At 53.2% G+C, this 21480-nt stretch overlaps 3 protein-coding genes across 3 annotated transcripts in view; 1 reads left to right on the top strand and 2 right to left on the bottom strand.

Moving 5' to 3' along the window:
* Positions 1-2796, bottom strand: part of LOC121353916 (phosphofurin acidic cluster sorting protein 1-like) — a 54227-nt gene extending 51431 nt beyond the window's left edge. The window contains exon 1 of the mRNA XM_041468137.1: positions 2619-2796. Coding sequence (XP_041324071.1) covers positions 2619-2710 — 92 coding nt within the window. The 5' untranslated portion in view covers positions 2711-2796. The remainder of the gene's footprint in view (positions 1-2618) is intronic.
* A 4872-nt stretch (positions 2797-7668) lies between these two features.
* LOC121353931 (transmembrane protein 121-like) lies at positions 7669-10711 on the top strand. Its single transcript, XM_041468159.1, is given in 3 exon segments — positions 7669-7946; positions 7949-7977; positions 9183-10711. Coding segments are annotated over 3 exon segments (1002 nt in total). The 5' UTR covers positions 7669-7907; the 3' UTR covers positions 10117-10711.
* Positions 10712-12969: 2258 nt separating this feature from the next.
* Positions 12970-21430, bottom strand: RRP36 (ribosomal RNA processing 36). Its single transcript, XM_041468156.1, has 7 exons — positions 21256-21430; positions 17620-17758; positions 14648-14714; positions 13762-13866; positions 13565-13639; positions 13346-13463; positions 12970-13109 (listed from the first exon to the last, which is right to left on the bottom strand). The coding sequence occupies exons 1-7, from the start codon at positions 21428-21430 to the stop codon at positions 12970-12972; spliced, it is 819 nt and encodes a 272-aa protein (XP_041324090.1).
* Positions 21431-21480: the final 50 nt, after the last annotated feature.

The raw sequence follows: 21480 nt of genomic DNA, 5'->3' as shown, positions 1-21480 counted from the left end.
CAGGAGGGATGACACCTCCATCCAGAGAGCAAGGCAATTTCCAAAAATAAATGTGGACTTCGTTCATGGCACATGCCCCATTCAGCCAGGAAAAAAACTTCCATTACAGTCAACAGCTGAGCTTAGAAAGCCAAGATCCTCCTGCAAGGCATCAAAAGTCCTGCAGTCATACTACTGAACCATTCAATGCACTGGGGCTTATACTTCCCACTGACCATTTTTATTGGCCTCAGACTCCTTCTGGTAGTTTGAAGGTCTGGACAACCTCCCACTTGTCCTGCATTAACAGCCGAGCACAAAGCAACCCCACAAAGGTTGATCCAGCCCAGTCCCACTGCAGCAGCCAGAGCTGCACCTGCAGAAAATTAAACACCTAAGAAGGAGCACAGGGACAGCCAAGACTTGCAATAGACTCCAAAAAAAGAAATCATCTTCTATAGCATTAAAACCAGTGCAAAGTTCTTCTTTCTCCAGATATGCATAAGTATGAAAAAATGCAGACTACAAATGCATAAGAGACAGAGAAGCCCAAGGACATTATTGCCCATGGATGGAAATTATTTTGCCACCTCAACCACTCCAAAAGCACAGTGAGACCAGAGACCACCTGTGCTAGGCACTGGGACAGCACAGCAGAGCTCCTGCCCTGAAGAACACATCGAGGCTATACCAGTAGATCAGTAGAGAAAGAACACGGGCAAGCAATGAGGAAGCACAGTGCACAGATACACCATTAACAGCTCAGGTTTGGGCCTTGAGCTCCCTTCAGCTTCAGTGAACTGAAACATTTGCCTGACACATGCCTATCCATGACCTGCTCACTCAGGAAAGCTGGGGCTAACTGAAGACTGGAAAACACAGAAGCACCAGTCCCAACTGGTCACTGTGGACTGTGGCCACTGGCAGGACTTCCCCAGACCTGCTGACTCTACAGACATGACAGCACATCATGGTAGAGCCATGGCCTCTGAAGGAAGAATCAGCTTCCATTAGCTTCTTCCCATCTTAGCAGGTGCTGTGTCTGAAGATATTCCAGAGAGGATATTTCAGATGAATTTCTCAGCAGCTCCCTGCAAGCAGCTGTGTCAGATGGCTGCCCCCTGGGCTGTCAGCACACAAAGGAGCTCATGCATTAGAGCAAGCATCTACACAATGCTAATGGAAACTGTCCTTGTGAGAAGACACAAGATTCACTGGGCCAAAAAGCAGTTCTACAAACAACTTTCAGACTGATTACACATCACTTCTCACCCGCTGGCATCCTGCCACCCATGTAACCCACTTCTACACTCACACTCACTATTCTCAGTCACGCTGTCCGTGGTTTGCCCAAAGCAGTTCTCCTCTCCCTAGCTCCTGGAGCACTTCATTTGTGAAGCCTATGCACATGCACATCCTTCACCATCACTAAGTTCTGTGTTTTGCATACGCAAATTTTTTCTACAGGAAGTCAACCTGATAATTCTGTCCTGCTCTCCAAATTCCAGCTTGGGAGTAACCTGCCCACAAATGAACAACACCTCAAGTCACTTTAAAGCTATGAAATGATCACTTGCTTCCTGCTCAACACAGCAGCCTCAGCATGTGTCATCAAAAGGTGCACAGGCTTTTAGCAGACACATGTTGCAAATTCCTTCACATCTGCTGCCTGCCGAGCCCAGCACTCCCTTGGGCACCACAATCACAGAGGCTTTCTCTAGTAGCCTGGAGTATTTTGGAACGTTTCTACTCCAGCCCATCTGGCCACACAGTCACTGAGTTTCCCCCTACAAACATATCCATCTAGCAAAGCCCTTTCACAAAGGCTGGTATCCTGCTGCCCTACAGGAATGTTTCTTTTCCCCCTCTTGAATTTTACACCTCTGATTTTTGTGAAACACTTGAATACATCATTGCAGACAACACACCACAGCCCAGAGACAAGGAACCAGGGTGACTTCCTGAATCTACCCTGTAACTCTCATAAGAAGGCCTGATCAGAGTCTGGTAAGATGAGTGGGCCGAAGGACACCCACCCACCTCGTTAACACATCAGGCACCTTCTGGCTCCAACACAGGCGTTCACAAGCACACCTAGCCATGCAGACAGCGATGACATCCACACCACTCAGCCTGTCTCCCAGCTCTGCCAGAGATACAACTCTGAGTTCAGCTGGCAGCACACTGAATCCTTCCTGCTGCTCCATAAGGTCTGGCGTGTAGATGACACAGGCGCACGGATGGCCACTGCCTGGCTTCACGGAAGCGGCTGTAGGGCCATCACCGCTCACTTCGGGGGCAAAGAGGCAGCTTCCAAAGCACGGCCACGGTGATACACCCATCCCCTTCTGAGACCCACGGCCAGCGCGGCACACGCTCGCCAGGGGCTGCAACATGGAGGCAAGGCAGCCACGCTCTAGCGCGGTGCCCCCTGCCCCGCGGGTCCCGGGGCCGCTCCCGCTGGCAGCGCGGCGGGGGCCCGGCGCCGGGGCTCGCCGCGCATCAGCCCCTGCCGGGGGCCGGGCCTCCCCGCCACCGAGGAGCGCGGCCCGGCGGGGCAGGGATGCTGCGGGGGCCGCCTCCCCCCCGGCCCCGCTGGAGTCCGCGCTCCGCGCAGCCCCGGCGGCGGGGCGGCTCACCTGGGCACGCAGCTCGGCGCCGACCGATCGATCTCCCACGTGGCGAAGAGGTTCATGGGCACTGGCACCGACAACGGGCCGGCCACCGCCATCGCGGTCGCCGTCGCCGCCGCTCCGCCGACCGTCGGCGGAGGCCCCGCGGCGGGGCCCGAGCCCAGCGCGCCGGTCACCGCCGCCGCCGCCGTTGGCGCTGGGGGGCGGCGCGAGCCCCTCGCCTCAGCGACGGCCTCCACCCCGGCGCGCGCGCGCGCGCGCGCCCGCTCCTCCGCGGCCCGGGACCAATCAGAGCGCGGCCGGGGCGCGGGCACGAGCCAACCGGAGCCGGGAAAAAGGGCGAGGACCGCGACTGATGGCAAACAGCCAATCGGAGCCGAGCGAGAGGCGAGGCCGGGGCGGCCGCTGCCCAATCGGAGAGGCCGGCGGGGCGGGGCCAGCCAATGGGAGCGGCGCCGCTGCCCCGGCTTGGCGGGGGTAGGAGGGCGCGGCGTCGCTCCCTTTAAAGCGCATCGGTCGCCCCCCGCGGGAGCGCGCCCAGGGGCGCGGTCCGGCGCTCGTCCCGCCGCCGGGGCTGGTCCATCTGTCCGTCCGTCCCCGCACCCGGGCAGCGGCGGAGACTCCCCGGGGCTGGCCAGGGCCTCGGTCCTGCACGAGCTGCCGTGGCGGTGACGACGAGCCGTGGAGCGCCGCGGGGAGAGGGTGCCCTCAGGGGTGAGCAGCAGGGCCGGCCGGCGGGTGGGCCTGAGGAGGAACTGAGCAGCTGGACCCGGGACACGGCGGGTTGAAGCCAAAAGGAAGCCGAGACCTCTGACTGACTCTTTCCTCGAAACACTTGGGAACTCTGAACGTGCTACAGGGGGAAAGGCAGAAATCCCCTTCAGTCCCACTGAAGCTCTCCCGGGAAATGCAGCAAAAGGAGGAAGCTCGTCGGCCAGAAACTGCAAGTGGTGGCTGTCATGGGCAAAAGCCATTTGTGACCTGGAGACCATGGCCAGAGCTTCACCAGCTCAGAAGGCATCGCAGATCATAAAGCATGTGCAGGGCAGAGCATCCCTAGGGACAGAGCTGAGGGCAAGCCTGCAGCTGGACAAGTGCACTCTGTTCTGGTAGAAAGCATAAAAGTTCCCCCCCTTGAGCTTGCCTCCAGCAGAAGTATCTGTCTAAAATGGCTCTGCCTCTTGAAAAAATGGGACATCAGAGAAATCAAATAATAGGGTGGTACTGACTGAGGGCTCCTGAAAGGAAGCAGGGATGGTCCAAGAGCTGCTTTGAAAACTATGTGAAAAAACAGCCAAGTCAATAGTGGTCAAACCAGAAAACAAAGAAAAGCTAGCAGCTTCTGCAGGAACCTGTGCTTCTCAATGTGTTTAGAGTTTTCCATGGATGCAGTGTTATTCCAGGCAAATAAAATGTAAAATGTGGCTCATGCTAATGGAGGAATTAGAAAAGTGGCAGCAGCAAAATCTTGCAAAGCAGCCTAAAATATCCATGGTTTCTACTGTCAATCTTGAGTACTGTGTTTCCAAAACATTACCAGTAAACATTTCAGGGGCACCTTCCTGAATACTGATGTATAATTTGTAGTCTGTCCCTTGCACCTCTTCTTTTTCCTTGCATTTGTCAGGTCTGCATTTCCTCTGCTGCTGAGGTTCAGGTTGGTCAGTAACATGGTGGTAATTCACATCAGATTCCAGTTTGACTAGATGGACAATCTGAACCATGATCAAACTTTTACTTCTTGTTCCCTGCCCACCTTCCCAGCCCATAAATGCTGATAAATAGCATGGATCACAGCAGAGTTGCCCAGACCTCCTGACTTGCTCACAAAACAACTTTGATTGCTGCTTTAATGCATTTGCTTTTCTTTAATTAGGTCATTAATGCACAAGAGGACCTTTGCTTTCACCCTTGACAGCCTTGGTTCTCTAAGAACATTTTCTAGGGGATCTTAGCAGAGGCTTTTGTCTAAGACCAGCTGGACCAAGGATGAGCTGCATTTCCATAGCATTCTGACAATTAATGTGGAAACCTTGGCTTTGCAGCCAGAGAGAGTCACACAATGGTCTTGGCCTTTTTTGCAGCATTGTCATCCATCATTGTTTGACCTCAGCTGGGTATCACCACTGCCTTTCCCCAAAAGCATCTGCCTGCTCCAGAGGAGCTTGCTAAATCTAGGGTCTTGATTTACCCTAAATGCAGTCTCTCCCCCCAGCTGTTTGCTTTCATCCATTTGCTTTCTATCTGAGTCACCATTCCTGACTCTTTGTGTGGTACTTTAATAGCATTGAGTGCTCCAGGTTTTCAGCGATGCCTGCTCAGTTCCAGGAGACCAGAGGCACCTCCCTGCTGAGCCCAGGGCACCCTGCTGAGGTGACTGCCTTCCAGGCACTTGCCAAGTCCTGCTGCTCCCCCTTTCCCCCGCCTTCCTGAAGGATGCCCATCACTTCCAGCCACCCCTGCTCTGCCCTGGGGCTCTGTCATGGTTTAGAGTCTGTGATGCTTTCTCAGAGCTGTCGGAGCTCAGGGCACAGTCCCCAGATCATAAATGGTCTTTACCTGTCACAGCCACCACTTGCAGTTTCTGGCTGATGAGATTCCTCTTTTTTGCTGTGTTTCCCCTGGAAGGATGTTCAGTGGGACTGAGGTGCGTTTCTCTGCCTCTTTCCCTCCAGCCAGTTCCCTTCAAGTACTTCTTGCAGCTTACTTGGGGATTTTTTGGCCTTCTGGCTTTTTTACAGATGAATTTATACATTTGTTCTCAGGCTGTTTTAATGTGCTTTATTTATTTGGGGGCTTGTCTACACAGCCCACTCTTCATTTTTTTCCTGTCTTCATGTTATATTGACTTTGTGCCTACAGCATGACCTACCCACAGCTGTGCTTTTCCCACTCCTTGGGGTCAAAATTATCCTGTGTTTTTCACTGCAAGTCCCAAAGCCTGGTTATCTTCCAGCTCAAACAGAGGCTGGTGGAGTTGTCATCACATTCAGCTGCTTTCCCAGCTCCTCTTATGCTGAGACCTTCCTGTGTGCCAGCCACCTGGCTTGCTTCCTTGTGGATGTGATCCTTGAGGACAACAGGGAAATGTTCTTCAGCATCGAGGTAACCCATTTGAAATGTGCCTTCAGAAAAGCCTTTTACTTATTCTCTTTTATGTGTCACAGTTGAAGCTCTCAGCACGGTCCCCAGGCCACTGCCAGCCTTTCTCCATTACAGCCACTGCTTGCTGTTCCTTGCTGACAAGCTTCCTCTGCTTCCCACAGCTCCCCTTTGAGGATGTTAACACGACCGATGGATTTCCCCATCTCTTTCCCAACAGCCTTTGAGTGCATTGCTGTCACTGCAAAGGGACTTTTCAGTGCCAGTGATGGGGTGCAGGTTTCATGGGCTAAGCTGAAGATGCTTCTGCACCCAGGTCTGGAGCTGGCAGCAGCCAGAGAGCAGCTGTGTGCCTGGGAATCCTGGTGTACCCTCTCTGGTTCCCTTCCACTTTATCCGTGATACAGATGCATCCACACACCAACTCTGGCACCCCGGCTCCAGCATCGTGTTTTAGAGAAGCACAGACGTATCTGTTCTTGCTCTGGCTCCTTATTTTTATGTGCCTTGTTAAAGCAGTTCTTTACTGCTTCCCACACGAATGTTGTCACCTCCTGTCCTAGTCTCTAGTGGAGACTCAGGGGTTTTATGATTCCAGCTCACAAATGAATCATCTTGTCTTTAGCCCCATTGCTTGGTAGGTTCCTCCAACACCCCTCTCCCGCCTCTGTCGTGTGGATACCTCTGTGGTGTCTCCCTCCCTGGGTGCCTCCATGGACAGAGGCCCTTTGCTCCTCCCTGCATCCTTCAAGACACTGCTGGGATAGCGAAAGCCAATGCTTCTGTGTCCTGGAGGAAAGAAGTAGATTTTTGCAGTGTCAGCTTGCCCTCTTGTGCCTCACGTTGCTCTCCACTCGAGTTGCAAGTTCTCCTTTCATTTTTGGAGGAAGGCTGCTTTGGCTGCTTTGTTTCCCTGCTCTTTCAGCCCTTCTGGGGATTGCTGTTTATTCCTGGGTTAGGAGAATGCTCCCACAGACAAACTCCTCACCTTGTTGCACATGTCTAACCCAGAGCTCTGCTCCCTTCACACAGGACCTCCACCTGCCTGCATCAACCAGTCCACACCCACTGTGGGACACCTGAGCTAAGCCTGGATGCTGGTCCAGTGTCTCCATTTGCCAAGGACACCACAAGTTACATTTTGTGTGTTCCTGGTGGCAGCTGAGATGCCCCAGGGCATTAGATCCAACAAGGACCTACAGCTACTGTCAGCAGCTGGATGCAAGGAGGGCTGCACTTCCCCTGGCACTCTGTCACTTGCACTTGTCCTTGCTCTTAGGTCTATGGCAGGTTTTGCTCATAGCCCATCTCCAGAGATCTTAGAGCTTCCACATCTTCCAAAATACATGTATCTACAATGAGCATTTCAAAGGCAGAGAGGAAACACATGAAAAACCTTCCCTGTGTAGTTAAGACCTGAATCACTTAGAAGAAAGTTTGGAGTTAAATGCAATAAGCTGCTCAGGCTGACAGAAGAGCAGCTGCAGAGAGGTATGTCCACCAGGATAATGGAAACCTTTTGCCTTCCCTGGCCTGCTTTATCTGCACACAAGCTCCTGGTGGTGCCAACCCACCTGTACCAGAGCCCGGCGAGGCTGGGGCTCTGCAGGACCCTGCAGACCGGCACAGCTGGCTATCAGGTCATGCCTTCCCCTGCCTTCTCCCCCCAGCAAGGAGCGGTCGCGGCCCCAGTCCCTCCCGGAGGGCAAACATCCCTGTCAGGCCAGGCTTCCCAGGGCGCCACTGGCTGGCCTGGGGCCTCTGCTGGGCTGCGGCCCCGCGGGCCCTGGGTCTGCCCGGGGCAGGACGTGGGCTGGAGACGGGCGGGGATGCAGGCGGCGGCCCGGGGGCGGGAGCGGCCCCGGCCAGGGCCCGGCCGCTGTGGGCAGGGGGCTCGGGGCAGGCGGGGCCGGGGGTGCCCCGGCGCTCCCAGGGCACGGAGCTCGGAGGGGCGGCCCCGCTCGGGCCCCGGGGCGGGCGTCCGTGCTGAGCCGGGGCCTGGGGTACCCCCAGCCCCCTTGGAGGCTCGGCCAGGCCGTGGGGTGCCAGGCGGGTGAGCCCCCGGCCGTGTGGCATGCTCCAGATGTGCCACATCCACGGGCTCCCGCATGCCCGTCGGCCTCTGATCCCTCCCCCTGAGAGGCACCTGTGTCTGACAGGTTCAGGCTTCGCTGCCTCCCGCAACGTGCCAGGATGCTGCTGGGCCCAGGGATGCACGACTGCGCCGGACGCCTGCTCCCTCAGCCAAAAAGCAGGAGTTCAGGTAGCTTGTGCCCAGGGCCCTGTGCCATCAATATCAGCAGCAGGAGCAGCCGTGTGCAGGGGTGACCATTAACTGTGCGGCCTCCATCCTGCTCCCCAGCGTTTGCTCCGTGCTCAAGTGCCGCCTGCACGCTGCCCCTTGGATGAGCAGGATGGTGCACAGCCCAGGCGTGGCAGAGGCGGGCTCCGCGTGGGCAGCCCTCGTGCAGCGCTGTGCCACACAGTCATCAGCCCAGCTTCATCCTCCATTTCATCCGGGGGGCTGGCTCCCCTCCAGAGCAGCTGCCAAGTTCTGCCTGGTGAGGCTCCGGCTCTGTCCTCCCTCCTTGCCTCTGAAGGCAGCTGCCTGCAGCTGTGCTTGCTCAGGGGGAGGGAGTCTGACAGCCCTGGTGCCGCACAAGGCAGGCAGGGTGCTTTTGGGGACAGTGCTTTGCTCTGTCCCAGCCCAGGAAAGCTGAGCATCCCACAGAAATTTAGGGCCTGTTGTAGAGCTCCTTGTATCCTGGAGCTTTGGACTCATGCTGCTTTTCCTTGCTTTCGGTTTATGGTGTTGGGGCAGGGTGGGCATTGGCAAATAGCTCTAGGCAAAGCTCTTGGGGGTGTGAACCTGAAGGAAACGGAATATTGGGCCAATTTTTTCCCTCCTACCCCACAAGACAGCCAGGCTAAAAAAAGCCAGGCTTCATCTTGTGCTGTGCATGAAAATAAAGAGACTAAAAAGTGCGGTCCTGGATCAGAGCATTTAAGGGCTTGCTTGGGTTAAACACATAGGTCTAGTCTTAGCTTGCCGTGTAGGGGGAAAATGTAAGCAGTACCACTGGCTGGGAAATCCCATGGAAAATAAGGCATGTACCCTTCCTGGTGGCAGAGGCTAGTCGGTGTGATGAGCCACCAGAAAAGGCAGTGGGATCCCAAGTGCTTGAGGTGTCCCAAGTGTCCAGCCTGCCCCACCATGTGCTTCCTAGGATCTAGGTTTCAGCCAGCACATGCCACCAGGATTGCCTGGTCAATCTCAGGAGCTCTTTGGCTAGAAATCACAAGTTTGGAACAAGCCAGGCACGTAGGATGGGAGAAATCTATGAATGGCTCCCTCCCTTCTTTCAGCCATCCACAGCTGTTGAGGAGAGGGTGGCAGAAGGGGGGCCCAAGGGTGGGAATAGGAAATCTCAGCAGCTTCCTGATGACCCTGCCTGTTCCTCTGTGCAGGATGGTTCCCCCACCACCTGTCAGCAAGCCCCATGTGTGCCTCTCCACAGTGCTCATCATGACCAGCCTCGTCCTCATGGATGCCTACCTGGTGGAGCAGAGCCAGGGCTCCAGGAAGCTGGGCATCAGTGTCATGGTGGCAGTGGGTGACATATGCTTCCTGCTGGTCCTCCGCTATGTGGCTATCTGGGTTGGGGCAGAGGTAAAGACAGCTAAGCGAGGATATGCCATGATCCTCTGGTTCCTGTACGTCTTCGTTCTGGAGATCAAAGTCTACTTTGTATACCAGAATTATAAAGCCGACCGGAAAAGCTTGGATCTCATAGCCCGCAAAGCGTTGACCTTGCTGCTCTCCATCTGCATCCCAGCTCTCTATGTGTTGCTGGTGGCCACAGAGCACATGGAGTATGTCAGAACATTCAAGAAGAAGGAAGATCTCCGCAACCGCCTTTTCTGGGTCATTGTGGACATGCTGGACGTGCTGGACATCCAGGCCAACCTGTGGGAGCCTCAGAAGAAAGGGCTGCCGCTCTGGGCTGAGGGCATCATGTTCTTCTACTGCTACATCTTGCTCCTGGTGCTGCCGTGCGTGTCCCTGTGCGAGATCAGCATGCAGGGGATCGGCATCGTGCCGCACCGCATGATGCTGTACCCCATGCTGAGCATGCTCACCGTCAACATCGCCACCATCTTCATCCGAGGCAGCAACATGATCTTCTTCAGGGATGCCCGGGTCTCCAGCATCTTCATGGGCAAGAACATGCTGGCCATTGGTATGAAGGTCTGTATGTTTGTGCAGTACCAGCGGCACCAGCACCACGCCCCGCCGGGGCCGGACCCGCAGCACAGCACCCCAGCCCAGCCGCCCACGGGGCTGCGCAAGGCCCGGGACCAGCCTGCCTGCCCCGAGGAGCTGGCCCAGGACAACACGTGACGAGCCAGCAGGAGCTACAGCCCGGGCATCCCCGTGCCTGGCCGTACCTACAAACCCAGGGCAGGCTGTGGAGTTCCCTGCCTGGACAGAGGGCAACGACCCTGCTCCCTCCTTCCCTGGGTGAAACTGCTCAGGGCCCCGAGGGGCACATGGTGAGGGCCCCCACAGCAGCCTCTGTAAGGCTGCAGAGCAGTTTGGAACCTCAGCACCCCACCTGGTAAGACAGCGGAGCAGGGGACAAGGCCAGGGCCACCTGCCGTGAGTTGTGTCTGGGTGGGGCCAGGCAGCCCTACCCGGTGCAAGGCTCCCTACCAGTGCTCCCTGTGCAGCACTGCTCTCTGGCCAGCCAGGGTGCTACACGGGGACACGGCAGGTCACACACTTTTCTGTTGTGGTTGGCCCTGGCTCCAGTGTGGTCCTTGGCAGCAGCCTGCTCCCCACTGTGTGAGCCGAGTGCCCATGCAGGGGGAGCAAGTCCTGGGCCTCTCCCTGTTGTCACCCCTCTCAGCCAGCTGCAGGCTTGGGGGGACCCAAAAAGGGGTGACTGTCCTTTTTTTGTATCTCCCTCTTTGCAATAAAAGACCTGAGCCCTGCAGCCTTTTCATGTCTGTGTCCCTGCCAGCAGGCCGATCTCCCCCACTCTTCTGGGGGCCTTGTGTGACTGGGTCTCTGTTCAGCTGCAGAGCGTGTGGAGAGGCTCACTCAGTGACCACCTAGGGCTGGGGACAGCATCCCAGACCACTGGGTCTGGAGCCATTCCTCCTGCCCCACAGGTCCTGTGAGCGTCTGGTGGGCTCTGAGGGTGTCACTGACAGGTGCGTGGCAGTGTTGTCAGCCACCACCGCCTGTGCAACCAGTGCAGTCACAGCAACTGGGACCAGTCATGCCCAGGGACACCCACAGCAAGTCCTCACACTCCAGCTGGAGGGACACCAGTGCATGTCTGCCCAAATTGCCTTGAAAACAAGAAAAATAAGCCAACTGCTTGAGGCTGGGAGGCTACTGGAAAGAGCAGCTCCTCAGCAGTAGGAAGCTCTCTGGAGATGTTGGAAGCATCTGCTTCCCTTGGAGCTGGTGCTGTGATGCTGCCTCCTGCCCAATACCCTGAGTGGCACCTCAGCCCTGGCTGAACTGGGAAATGCCCCAGGGCTTCCCCTGCTGAGGCTGCTGGGCCCAAGAGGTGGCAGGCACCACCACTGTGCTGAGCAGAAACAGGTGACATCCCAGCGAGGATGTCCTCCTTGCAGGCAGGCATAGGCCACAGCAGGAAAAAGACCTTTAGTTCCAGAGGGGCAGGAGGGGAAAGCAGGACCACTTTGGGGGTGCACCAGACCTACAAGCAGCAGGGGATGGGAACAGAGGGACTGAGGAGTGCCACGTGACCCCTCAGCGAGGCCCTGGCAGCAGGTCTCTAGCCAAGCTGGCACATGCCATGTCTACTGCCTTCCCCCAGTTCCACTAAGTCCTCTCACCAGAGCAGAATTTGCATCACCCACAGGAACTACAGTGGAGGTAAGTGGTTCAGCAACACCCTCAGGCCTGACCTGCTCCTTGCTCTATGTTTTGCTCCCAGCAAGGCCTGTCCCCAGGCCCCAAACACCAGTGGCCACCCACGCAGCACAGCTGTGCTCAGGCACTCTCCCAGCACACTCTGTCCTGTCACACTGGGGTTACCTTAGCCATCCCCTTGTCAGCACAGCCACGGCAGACAGAGGAAAAAAGGAACAAGGAGAAACAAGAGGGCTGGTGGGATATTGGAGAGAGGCATTGACTCCCCTAAGGTCAAACACTTTTGACTTTAACAAACTGACAGTGGAAATAAAGGAAAACAGGTACTTTACTTCATAGAGGATCAGTTTCCTAGAAGAACTAATAACCCTGTGGAGACGACCCTGAGAACCAAGCTGCTCTGAAGGAGAGATCCCAAGCAGCAATAGCTGAGCAGTCACAGCATGCCCCGTGTATGAGGAAGGCCAGCTCACCTAGATCTGCATCACCAGGAGCAGCCCACATGGAGTGATCCTCTCACCTTTACTCATCTCTTGTGAGACTACTTCGAGATACTGATCCATGCTGGGCCATCAAAAGATAGCTGTTGGTTGCCTGGGCTGACTCCAGCTGAGTATGTGGAACGTGTCAGAGGCTGGAGCACTGCTAGGAAAGGCTGAGGAAACAGGACTCATTCACCCTTGGGAAGAAAAGACTTTGGGGAGACCTTACAGCACCCCTTTCCCACCCACCCCTCAGACCTGTGACAAAGCTGCTGAGAAGACAGAGCCAGGCACTTCACTGAGAACAAGACAATGATTGTGGACTAACACCAGGCAGGTTTCCTGGATGAGGGAACAAAAAGTTCCATCTTGAGAACCTGAAGCAGTAGAGCAGAGGCCAAGAGAGGTGAAGGCATATGTCCTTGGACATTACCAGATCCCACACCAAAGCAGCTCTGAGCAACCTGATCTGAAGTCAGGGTTGCTGCACTGAGCAGGGATTGTTCCACATCCTTTTCTGCCTCAGTGGAAGTCTGAAAGAACCTGGAGCCACAAGTGTAGGGCAGGACTCACGCTTTCCTTGCTGGAGAAATGAGCAGGTGCAAGGGCAAAGACAACTGTCATCACCATCAGCATCTGCATGACACACTTGTCACCACCCAGGCATGATCTAAACCACAAGCAAAGCAGATACTTCAGCTACAAAAAAAAACATTAGTTCCTTCAGTTCAGCCCCTACTCTGCTGCCTTAGAGCATCACTGTGCAGTGGAAGGCAGATCCTGGGAAGAGGGATAACCATCCTCCAGGCCTGGCCAAGGCAGAATGAGCCAGTGCCAGACAACAGCATTGACTGTCCAACAGTCACAAGTTCTTCTGTGAGGGCAGATGGCGCTTGTCTTTGATGGCATTCCTCTTCCTCTTCTTGTTCAGGAAGCTCTCCAGCTTTCCACTCCTCTTCAGCTCTGCATACTTCTCAGCTAGTTCCAATTTCCGTTTCTCAGCTGCAGAGGAGAGGGAAGTCAAGTTTTAAACTGTAGCCCAAAACATCTCTACAGAGCAGCCCCTTCTCACCTCTCCCTCCCTGCTCCAGGCTTAGCTTCTCCCTTGAGTACCAGCACTATAACAATTCCCCAACAGCTGTGTGGAATAGTATGGACACCTTGCTCCCAGTGCTTGAATTCCTGCCAGCAATACTCCCTCTAGATCTTCCTGCATCATGCTCACTCCAAGTACTTACATTTCTTTAGGAAGAAGGGTTTCTTTCCCTGCTTGGCCAACTCCCTCTGTTGTCTTTTCAAAGACAGCTCCCTCTCTCTCAACTTCTGCTGTTTTTTCTGTGCCTGTTCCTGCTGTGTCTGTACAAAAAGGACAGCCTGTGTCAGCATGGAGGCAGACCTCAGGTGACACATCCTCTCTCCCAGTGCCTCCCAGAGAGGAGATGCTGCACTGAACTCACCATACGGTTCAGGAGCCACTGAAGTTTCTCCTTCTGTTCCATGTTCCGGCATTTCTTCAGCTGTTTCTGAACCATCTGAAGAAGAGAGCAGAAAGCTGCATGACTGCCTGCCTGTCCCCTCTACTGCAAAAAGCCTTTGAAAAAGCAGCCCCTGCCAAGCAAGGTTCTCCCAGGCAAGGACAGGCACAGAGCATCACCTCCTTCTCCTGCTTCTTGATGCTGTCCAGGAAGCTGTATGTCTTCATAAATATTTCAGGCTTATACTCTCCAGACAGGTCATCAAATCGAGGGTCTCTCTGGACCTGTCAGCAGGGAAGGCAAGAGCTGTAGCCAGTGTTACCCTGTTAACAGCCTGCTTACTCTCCCCTTCATGGAACAGCCAACTTTTTTCCCCAGCAACATTATGCTCCCACCACTGAAATATCTGCAGTTGGCAAAGATCGAGTACGATGGTCAAGGTGACATCCCCAAAGTCATGCCTGCACCAAGTTTATCATGCAACAGACATTGCCATATGCGAGTCTGCTACCCAGGAGTATCCAGGAATAACAGCAGGAATGCTGCTGTCAAACACCTGCAACTCCCAGACCAAGAGCTGGCTGAATATGTTTTGTCACGGTGATGGATTTAAGAACTCAAACCTATCTAGATTTTCACAGATTAACTGGGTCAGGTCATGCAAAAAGGGCAGGACAAAAAGAGGTCTCTAACTGTGGAAATTACCATATTATGATGATCCAGCAATGATGAGTCAAAAGTTACATTCAGATTGGAAAGCAGATGGACATCTGAACTTCTGGGATTAGTACTGAACAATGACCATGGTTTGCAGTGGAACTGTCATTGGTGGCTGTCATTGCACCTTCTAAAAACATCTGGGTCCCAAACTCTCAAGTTAACCTGCAGCTGCTCCAGCCCACCCGCTGTTCTCCGCAGGGAAACACTGTCACTGTCTGCACTCCCCAGTGGTCCCGCCCTGTCCTCCAGAAATAGCCTGTACCATCTGCAGCAGCCCCATTCCCAAGTGTGTGCCCTGCCAGCAGCACTAAGGCAAGTCCTGAGCTGGGGAGGGGCAGCACTCACCTTCTTCCTAACAGGGACAACTTGTCGCAGGAAAGGTACAGGCTTCTTGGCTGACATCTCCAATGGCCTGAAAACAAGAAAAATGTCTTTTAAGAGGAGCAAATGTCAGAATGAGACCCAAGCTAATACACTGGTAGGTCATTTGGACCCTCACAAGAATATTACTGCACAACAGACTCTCCCATCTCAATCCTTTCCATGATATAGATAGCAAAGAGGTGGCTCAGTCAAAAGCCACAGAAGGCTACAACAACCAAATATATCAATATGTGGTTAAAACAACCCTATGAAGAATTTGGAACAGCTCCACTGTATCAAGTGAAAACCCAGCACCTGCATCACTAAATTTGTTGTACTGATTATTCCTCTCATGAAGTCACAGAATGGCTGGGGGTGTAAGGAACCTTTCCTAAAGCAGAGTTACCTAGAGCAGACTGCACAGGATTGCATCCAGGTGGGTTTTAAACATTTCCAGAGGAGATTCCACAACCTCACTGATCAGCTTGTTCCAGTGCTCAGTCACCCTCACAGTGAAGACGTTTTTCCTCATATTCAGGTGAAACTCCCCGTGTTTCAGTATTACCCCTTGTCGTGTCACTGGGTGCCACTGAAAAGAGCCTGGCTCCATCCTCTTGACACCTGCCCTTTACATATTTCCAGTGATAAGGTCCCCTCTCAGTCGTCTCTTCTCCAGGCTAAACATTCCCAGGTACCTCAACCTGTTGTCATAGGAGAGATGCTCCAGCCCCCTAATATTTTTTCTTTTTTCCCCTCTACTGGATCCAACCTCTCCAGGAGCTCCAGGTCTCTCATGTCCTGAGGATCCCAGAACTGGGCACAGCACTCCAGACTGGCCTCACCAGGGCTGAGCAGAGGGGCAGGATCACCTCCCTGACCTGCTGGCAATGCAGCTCCTAATGCAGCCCAGGATCCTGTTGGCCTTGTTGTCCCCCAGGGCACGGCTGGCCCATGGACAGCTCCACCAGGACTCCCAGGTCCTTCTCTGCAGAGCTGCTGCCCAGCAGGTCACCCCAGCCTGTGCTGCTGCCTGGGGTTGTCCCTTCCCAGGTGCAGGAGCCTGCACATGCCATTGCTGAATTCCAGAAGATTCTTTGCTGCCCAGCCTGTCCAGATCTCATGGAATGGCATCACAGCCCTCTGTGGACCAGCTACTCCTCCCAGCTTTATGCTGTCAGCAAACTTGCTGAGGGACACCTGACCCCTTCACCCAGGTCACTGATGAAAGAGTTGAACAATACTGGAGGCAGTACTGACCCCCAGGGACACCACCAGTGACAGGCCTCCAACTGGACCCTGTGCCACTGATGATGACCCTCTGAGCTCTGCCATTCAGCCAGTTCTCAATCCACCTCACTGTCATTCATCTAATCCACACTTCCTGAGCTTGCCTAAGAGGATGTTAAAGGAGTCAGTGTCAAAAATCTTGCTGAAGTCAGGGTACACAACATCCACTGCTCTCCCCTCATCCACCCAGCCAGTCATGCCATCACAGAAGATTACCAGATTGGTCAGGCATGATTTCCCCTGGGTGAATCCATACAGACCACTCCCAAAAACCTTTTCTTCCACAGGTTTAGAGATGGCCTCCAGAATGAAGTGCTCTATCACTTTTCCAGGACTGGTCTGTAGTTTCCAAAGTCCTCCCTTCCTGCCCTTTTTAAAGACTGGAATGACACTGGCTTCACACCTCTCCTGCTCTCCATGCCCTTTCACAGGTGACAGAGAGAAGCTGAGCAGTAACACCTGCTGAGAGCACACCCAGCCAGCCACAAGTGATGCTGGGGCAGGAGCACAACCCCACAGGTTTTCCAAATCCCTTTCAGGGCAGTGCTCAGCGTATTCTCACATCCACTGAGGCTACAACCCTGCACAATGCTCTGGAGTCACTGCTGAAGCCAGCTCAGTGCCAGGGGATTTTCCTGAAGCCCTTTCTTTAAGAAGCTCACTTCCACAACAAAAACATGAGAGAAAAAGCATGTGGGATTTACAGCAATACATTACTTAAAGGATTAGAGGAATTAAACAAAAGCAGAATTATGCAAACTGTGTGGCAGAAATAGAGACACTGAGAGAAGATGTTGCACTACACAAAATCCCCCAGAGTCTTGGATAAAAAGTCAAGCAGAAACATTATCCTAATCAACTCTTTATGGCAGAAGAAATGTATTTTGTGTTCTCTGCTTTGTGCAGGAGAAATGTATTTTGTGTTCTCTGCTTGTGCGTTGAGCAGAGATTCAGAAATAAGATAGGGAGTGTCAGTGTAACAGAGGAAACCCATTCAAATCACTTGGGTGCCACTCTGAGGACTGAAAACTACCTAATTACAGCAAATAAGGGGTAAGGGTATTGCTGTTACCAGTGGGGGCCTGTGGAGAACTGTAAAAAGGTATGATAGCTTTTGTTTTGTTGAATACAGGAAAAAGTCTGTGATGGCAAGTACTGTAGAGGGGAAAAAAGGAAAATGAGCACGGACAAGCCACAGATGAGACAGCAACAGAAGGATGAATGGAATTCCAGAACAATTGTCTGTGACTGTAACTCCAGCCAGTGAGAGCCAGGCAGAAGATACTGATAAGCTGGGAGGGGTTTAGGAACCAGCAGGGCAGCTATTTCAGGTCACAGTGGACACTGTCAGAGAGCTTGAGAGGCACACCATGCCAAGGGTTACAAGTGCCTTAATACAGAGAGTATAAAGGCTTTGAGTGCCAATTTAACTGTCAAGTGACAGGTGCCTGCTGGGGATTTGAAGAGAACAGAATATTAACAGCTCTGAGAACAGCACCAGACAATTCCCAAATGAAACTATAGTGACAGGCATTATTGTCCAGTACATTAAAGGAGATCTATGCCAGCTCCAAGGCAACATCACTGCTGTGAGGAGCTCCCAGTGTAATTTCTGGAATGCAGAGGGCACACATACACGTTTTTCTGATACAAAAGAGCCTCTTTACCCCTTTTTGCCTTGTTGCTGCTTCAGTGTAGCTTTGGTAGGCTTTGCAGTTTTCTTCCCACCAGGCACCTTCCTGCTCACTTTTGTCCTGGTATCACTCTGCACCCGCAGGAGTTCCTCAAAAGACATGTCAGAGTGATCTGGAAGAGAACACAGGGCACACCTGAACTGAACAGCTTCTCAAGGCACTTCTCACCCCCACACTCCACCAAGAAGGATGCCCCAGAGCTTGAGACAGTGACACAAGCATAGTGGTGCCATCCCTGTACAACTGCACAGCAGAAAGAAACCTCTGCATCTCTCAGCCTCTGGTTCCTCTCCCATTGATCACTTCAGTCTTCACCACTAGAACAGAGCAGCCTCCCCCTCTCCCCAGAGTGTCTTTCCTTCTCTCTCCACTCAACAGCACACATGAGACCAGTACAAAGTTTTTACCAGGTACAAAGAGCAGTATGAGCTCTACACTGGGCACTGCGAATTCTGAGGGGTCACCTCTCAGTCCTGACTTTCCCACTTTAATGTTTCTTTAATACCCCTTAATGTCACTAACCTTTAATGCTTCTTATAACTAGAATGCAAAAATATGATCATCTCGATTATCATACTGTTCTTTATTCTAGATTTATACTTCTAGGTGTTCAGAACCAACAGCTGAAAGCATTTCTTCAGTCAGCACTTGGACATACTCATTCCACTCCCGTGTAAGGGCAAGGAGGGGTTTGCACTGTGTCCCTTCTGGAAGGGAAAGCCTTGGCAAACTGACTTGGGTGGTGTTTGCAGGCTCAGAACCTCTGAGCAGTGACGGGCACGTGGTCTTTCTGAGCCTCTGCAGTACAAATCACACCAACTGTGGCCAGCAGGGACCATCACAACCTGGGATACCTTGGCCAGATGCCAGGTGCCCCCCGAGCTGCTTTTGTAGCCCACTCACTCCCAAACCCTTCCCACACAAACACAAAACACTGTCCCGTGAGCAAGGTTTGTGTGTGCGCTGCCAAATTCTGGAAGCAACATGAGGTCAGTCACACTGGCTCAGAGCATGGACTCATCCCAAGCACTCTCATCCTGGCAATAACCAAGACTTTCAGAAATTACTCTCATCATCCAGAAAACACAATGGGCACAGCCAAGAGCTGCCTCAGTAAATGTTTTCATTTTGCTTGTTCTGAATGCTCAGGAACTCTGCTCTGATGATGCTCATTAGTGCTCTGAGGTGGGATACAGGAACAGTGACTATCCAGTCTGCTGCACAAGGGACAAAGGAAATATGAATACAGCATGATTTCATTGCATTGCTTCCTCTAAACACCCCCCCAACGGACCATCACAACCTGGGATACCTTGGCCAGATGCCAGGTGCTCCCCAAGCTACTCTTGTAGCCCACTCACTCCCAAACCCTTCCCACACAAACACAAAACATTGTCCTGTGAGCAAGGTTTGTGTGTGCTCTGCCAAATTCTGGAAGCAACATGAGGTCAGTCACACTGGCTCAGAGCATGGACTCATCCCAAGGACTCTCATCCTGGCAATAACCGAGACTTTCAGAAATTACTCTCATCATCCAGAAAACACAATGGGCACAGCCAAGAGCTGCCTCAGTAAATGTTTTCATTTTGCTTGTTCTGAATGCTCAGGAACTCTGCTCTGATGATGCTCATTAGTGCTCTGAGGTGGGATACAGGAACAGTGACTATCCAGTCTGCTGCACAAGGGACAAAGGAAATGTGAATACAGCATGATTTCATTGCACTGCTTCCTCTAAACACCCTCCCAATCCAAATTCTGAACAAGGACAGTCAAAAGGACAAATAAAGCACTAAAAGAAATGAATTATGATGTGGAAGATACTCTCAGGACTTGATGAAGACAAGGCACCATCACTTGCACTCCAATATTCCATTTGGCCAAAATTCCAAAACAAAACTGCTTAAACAGCAAAGACTTCAATGAAAATGAGATAAAGACACCATATAAAATGATGCTAAAAGGAGATTTGGTACAAATCAGATAAAGCAAAGGCATGCAGAGTTTCCGTGATAAAGTATTTCACCACTGGTACAGGAGATGAAACCTGACAACCTGAAACCTAATAGGGAAAATGATTTCCACATGGTAGTATCAGTCCACAAAATACATCCTACTGCCTATTTATAGGAGATTAATTAAACACTCACAGTGATAGAAACATCACTGGACATCACTATAAAAAAAGAAGCCTGTTCTGGAGCAGAAGTGAATGGCCCCAGCAAGCACTCACTGCTGGGCAGCAGATTTGGCAACTAGGTGTGTGAAAAGGTTCTGGTTAAAAAGTCAGGATTAGCTTATTTTTCTTGTTCCTTGCATTCTTTCCTGAAGACTTAATTTCCCCATGTTTTTCATTCCTTTTTTCCCCTTAGACTATAACTTACCTGTTCTCTGCTGTCTCTGTTGTCCATTTAATTTTCCCTCCTGCCAATTTTTCCCTTCATCCATTATTTTGTGGATTGTTTCCTTCTTTTTGCACCTCTTGATAAGCTGCTGTTACCTGCTGATAACAGGGGCATTTCCTGCTCTCAAGCACAGCCTCCTCGTGTTTCCTCTGCTCCCACAGACTCCTGTGGCACATGGACACCTTGTGCCTTCCTCAGCTGAACCTGCAGGGAGCTATACAACCTGCAGAGCACATCAGTGTCCAGGATGCAAGAACAGATGGCCTAAAGAAATACCTGATATCTGCCCAGTCGTTCCCTGCTGAGACAAAATCAGTGCTGGACTGCAATATAACTCCTCCTGCTCCACAACCAAGATCACAGAGCGCCCTGACAGATGGCAAAAGCAAAACTGCTGTTCCCGTTCCCATCCAGCTGTGGGAAGGAAAGGGTGTCTGTCGGTGATCCTCTCTCTGAGCTTTGCTCACCATTTCCTCACCAGAGGAAAACAAAATGCCTACAACAGATGGCGAGGCACCTTGCCCACCTCTGCATGCCACTGCCAAAAGCTCACCTCCAGAGATGTGCCTGCCCCACAGACACACCCTGGAGACCCTTTCACAAGGAACCAGTGACTCTTCACACCCGTGACATGCTATGTTGTGCCTGCGGCTAACACCAATGCCCACTCCCTCACAATTCCCTTCAAGGGCTTTCGTTGTATTTTTGTAAGGTTTTCATTCTCACTTGGATCGTTCTGAGACGAGGAAACCAAACTGTGTTTGCTGCAGTGGATGAGAACGCCCACCCCTGACCCGCAGCCCACACAGCGGGCACGGCCTGCTTCTTCCCCTCGCCTGTCCTGTGAGGGCTCTCGAGCTCCGGCACAGAGCATTGTCCCCGAAGGTGTGACACCTTCCACAGCAATCTGCCTGGTGCGAGGTGTGTCCCTCACACAAGGGCGAGGGGAGTTCCCTGGGTGAGGGGATCTTTAAGGCCCCTACACGTGTTTGTTGCAGGGCCCTCTCAGCCAGCCCCAGCGCAAACCCTGCTGTGCTGCTGACCCTGAGCTGCCCAGCCGGGCAGGCCAGGGAGGGATGCAGGGGCTGGAATACGAGAAGGTACCGAGCTACTTGGCAGCTCGTTTCCCACCGAACGAGAGCCGGGAGCCGCGCTCCGAGCTGAGGCTGCCGCCTTTCCCGGAGTCGCTCCCGCCGGGCCCCCTCACCTTTCCCGCCAGCCCCCGCCACGCTCCCGCCGTCGTCGCTCTCGTCGCTGGAGCCAGAGCTCTCCTCCGCCGGCTCCAGACTCCTGAGCCGCTGCTCCGCGGCCGCCTCTTCCTCGCCCTCTGTGGCGGCAGCGGCTCGGGCTCGGGTTCGTCCCCGTCCCCATCCCGGCCCCATCGCCCCCGGAACGGCCCGCGCGGCACCGGCGGAACCGGAAGCGGAGCACG

This window comes from Pyrgilauda ruficollis, unplaced genomic scaffold, assembly GCF_017590135.1.
Source record: "Pyrgilauda ruficollis isolate IOZ18807 unplaced genomic scaffold, ASM1759013v1 scaffold211, whole genome shotgun sequence".
Classification (NCBI taxonomy): Eukaryota; Metazoa; Chordata; class Aves; order Passeriformes; family Passeridae; genus Pyrgilauda; species Pyrgilauda ruficollis.
Note: the sequence above shows the minus strand (reverse complement) of the source record. Positions and strands in the feature narration are given on the sequence as shown.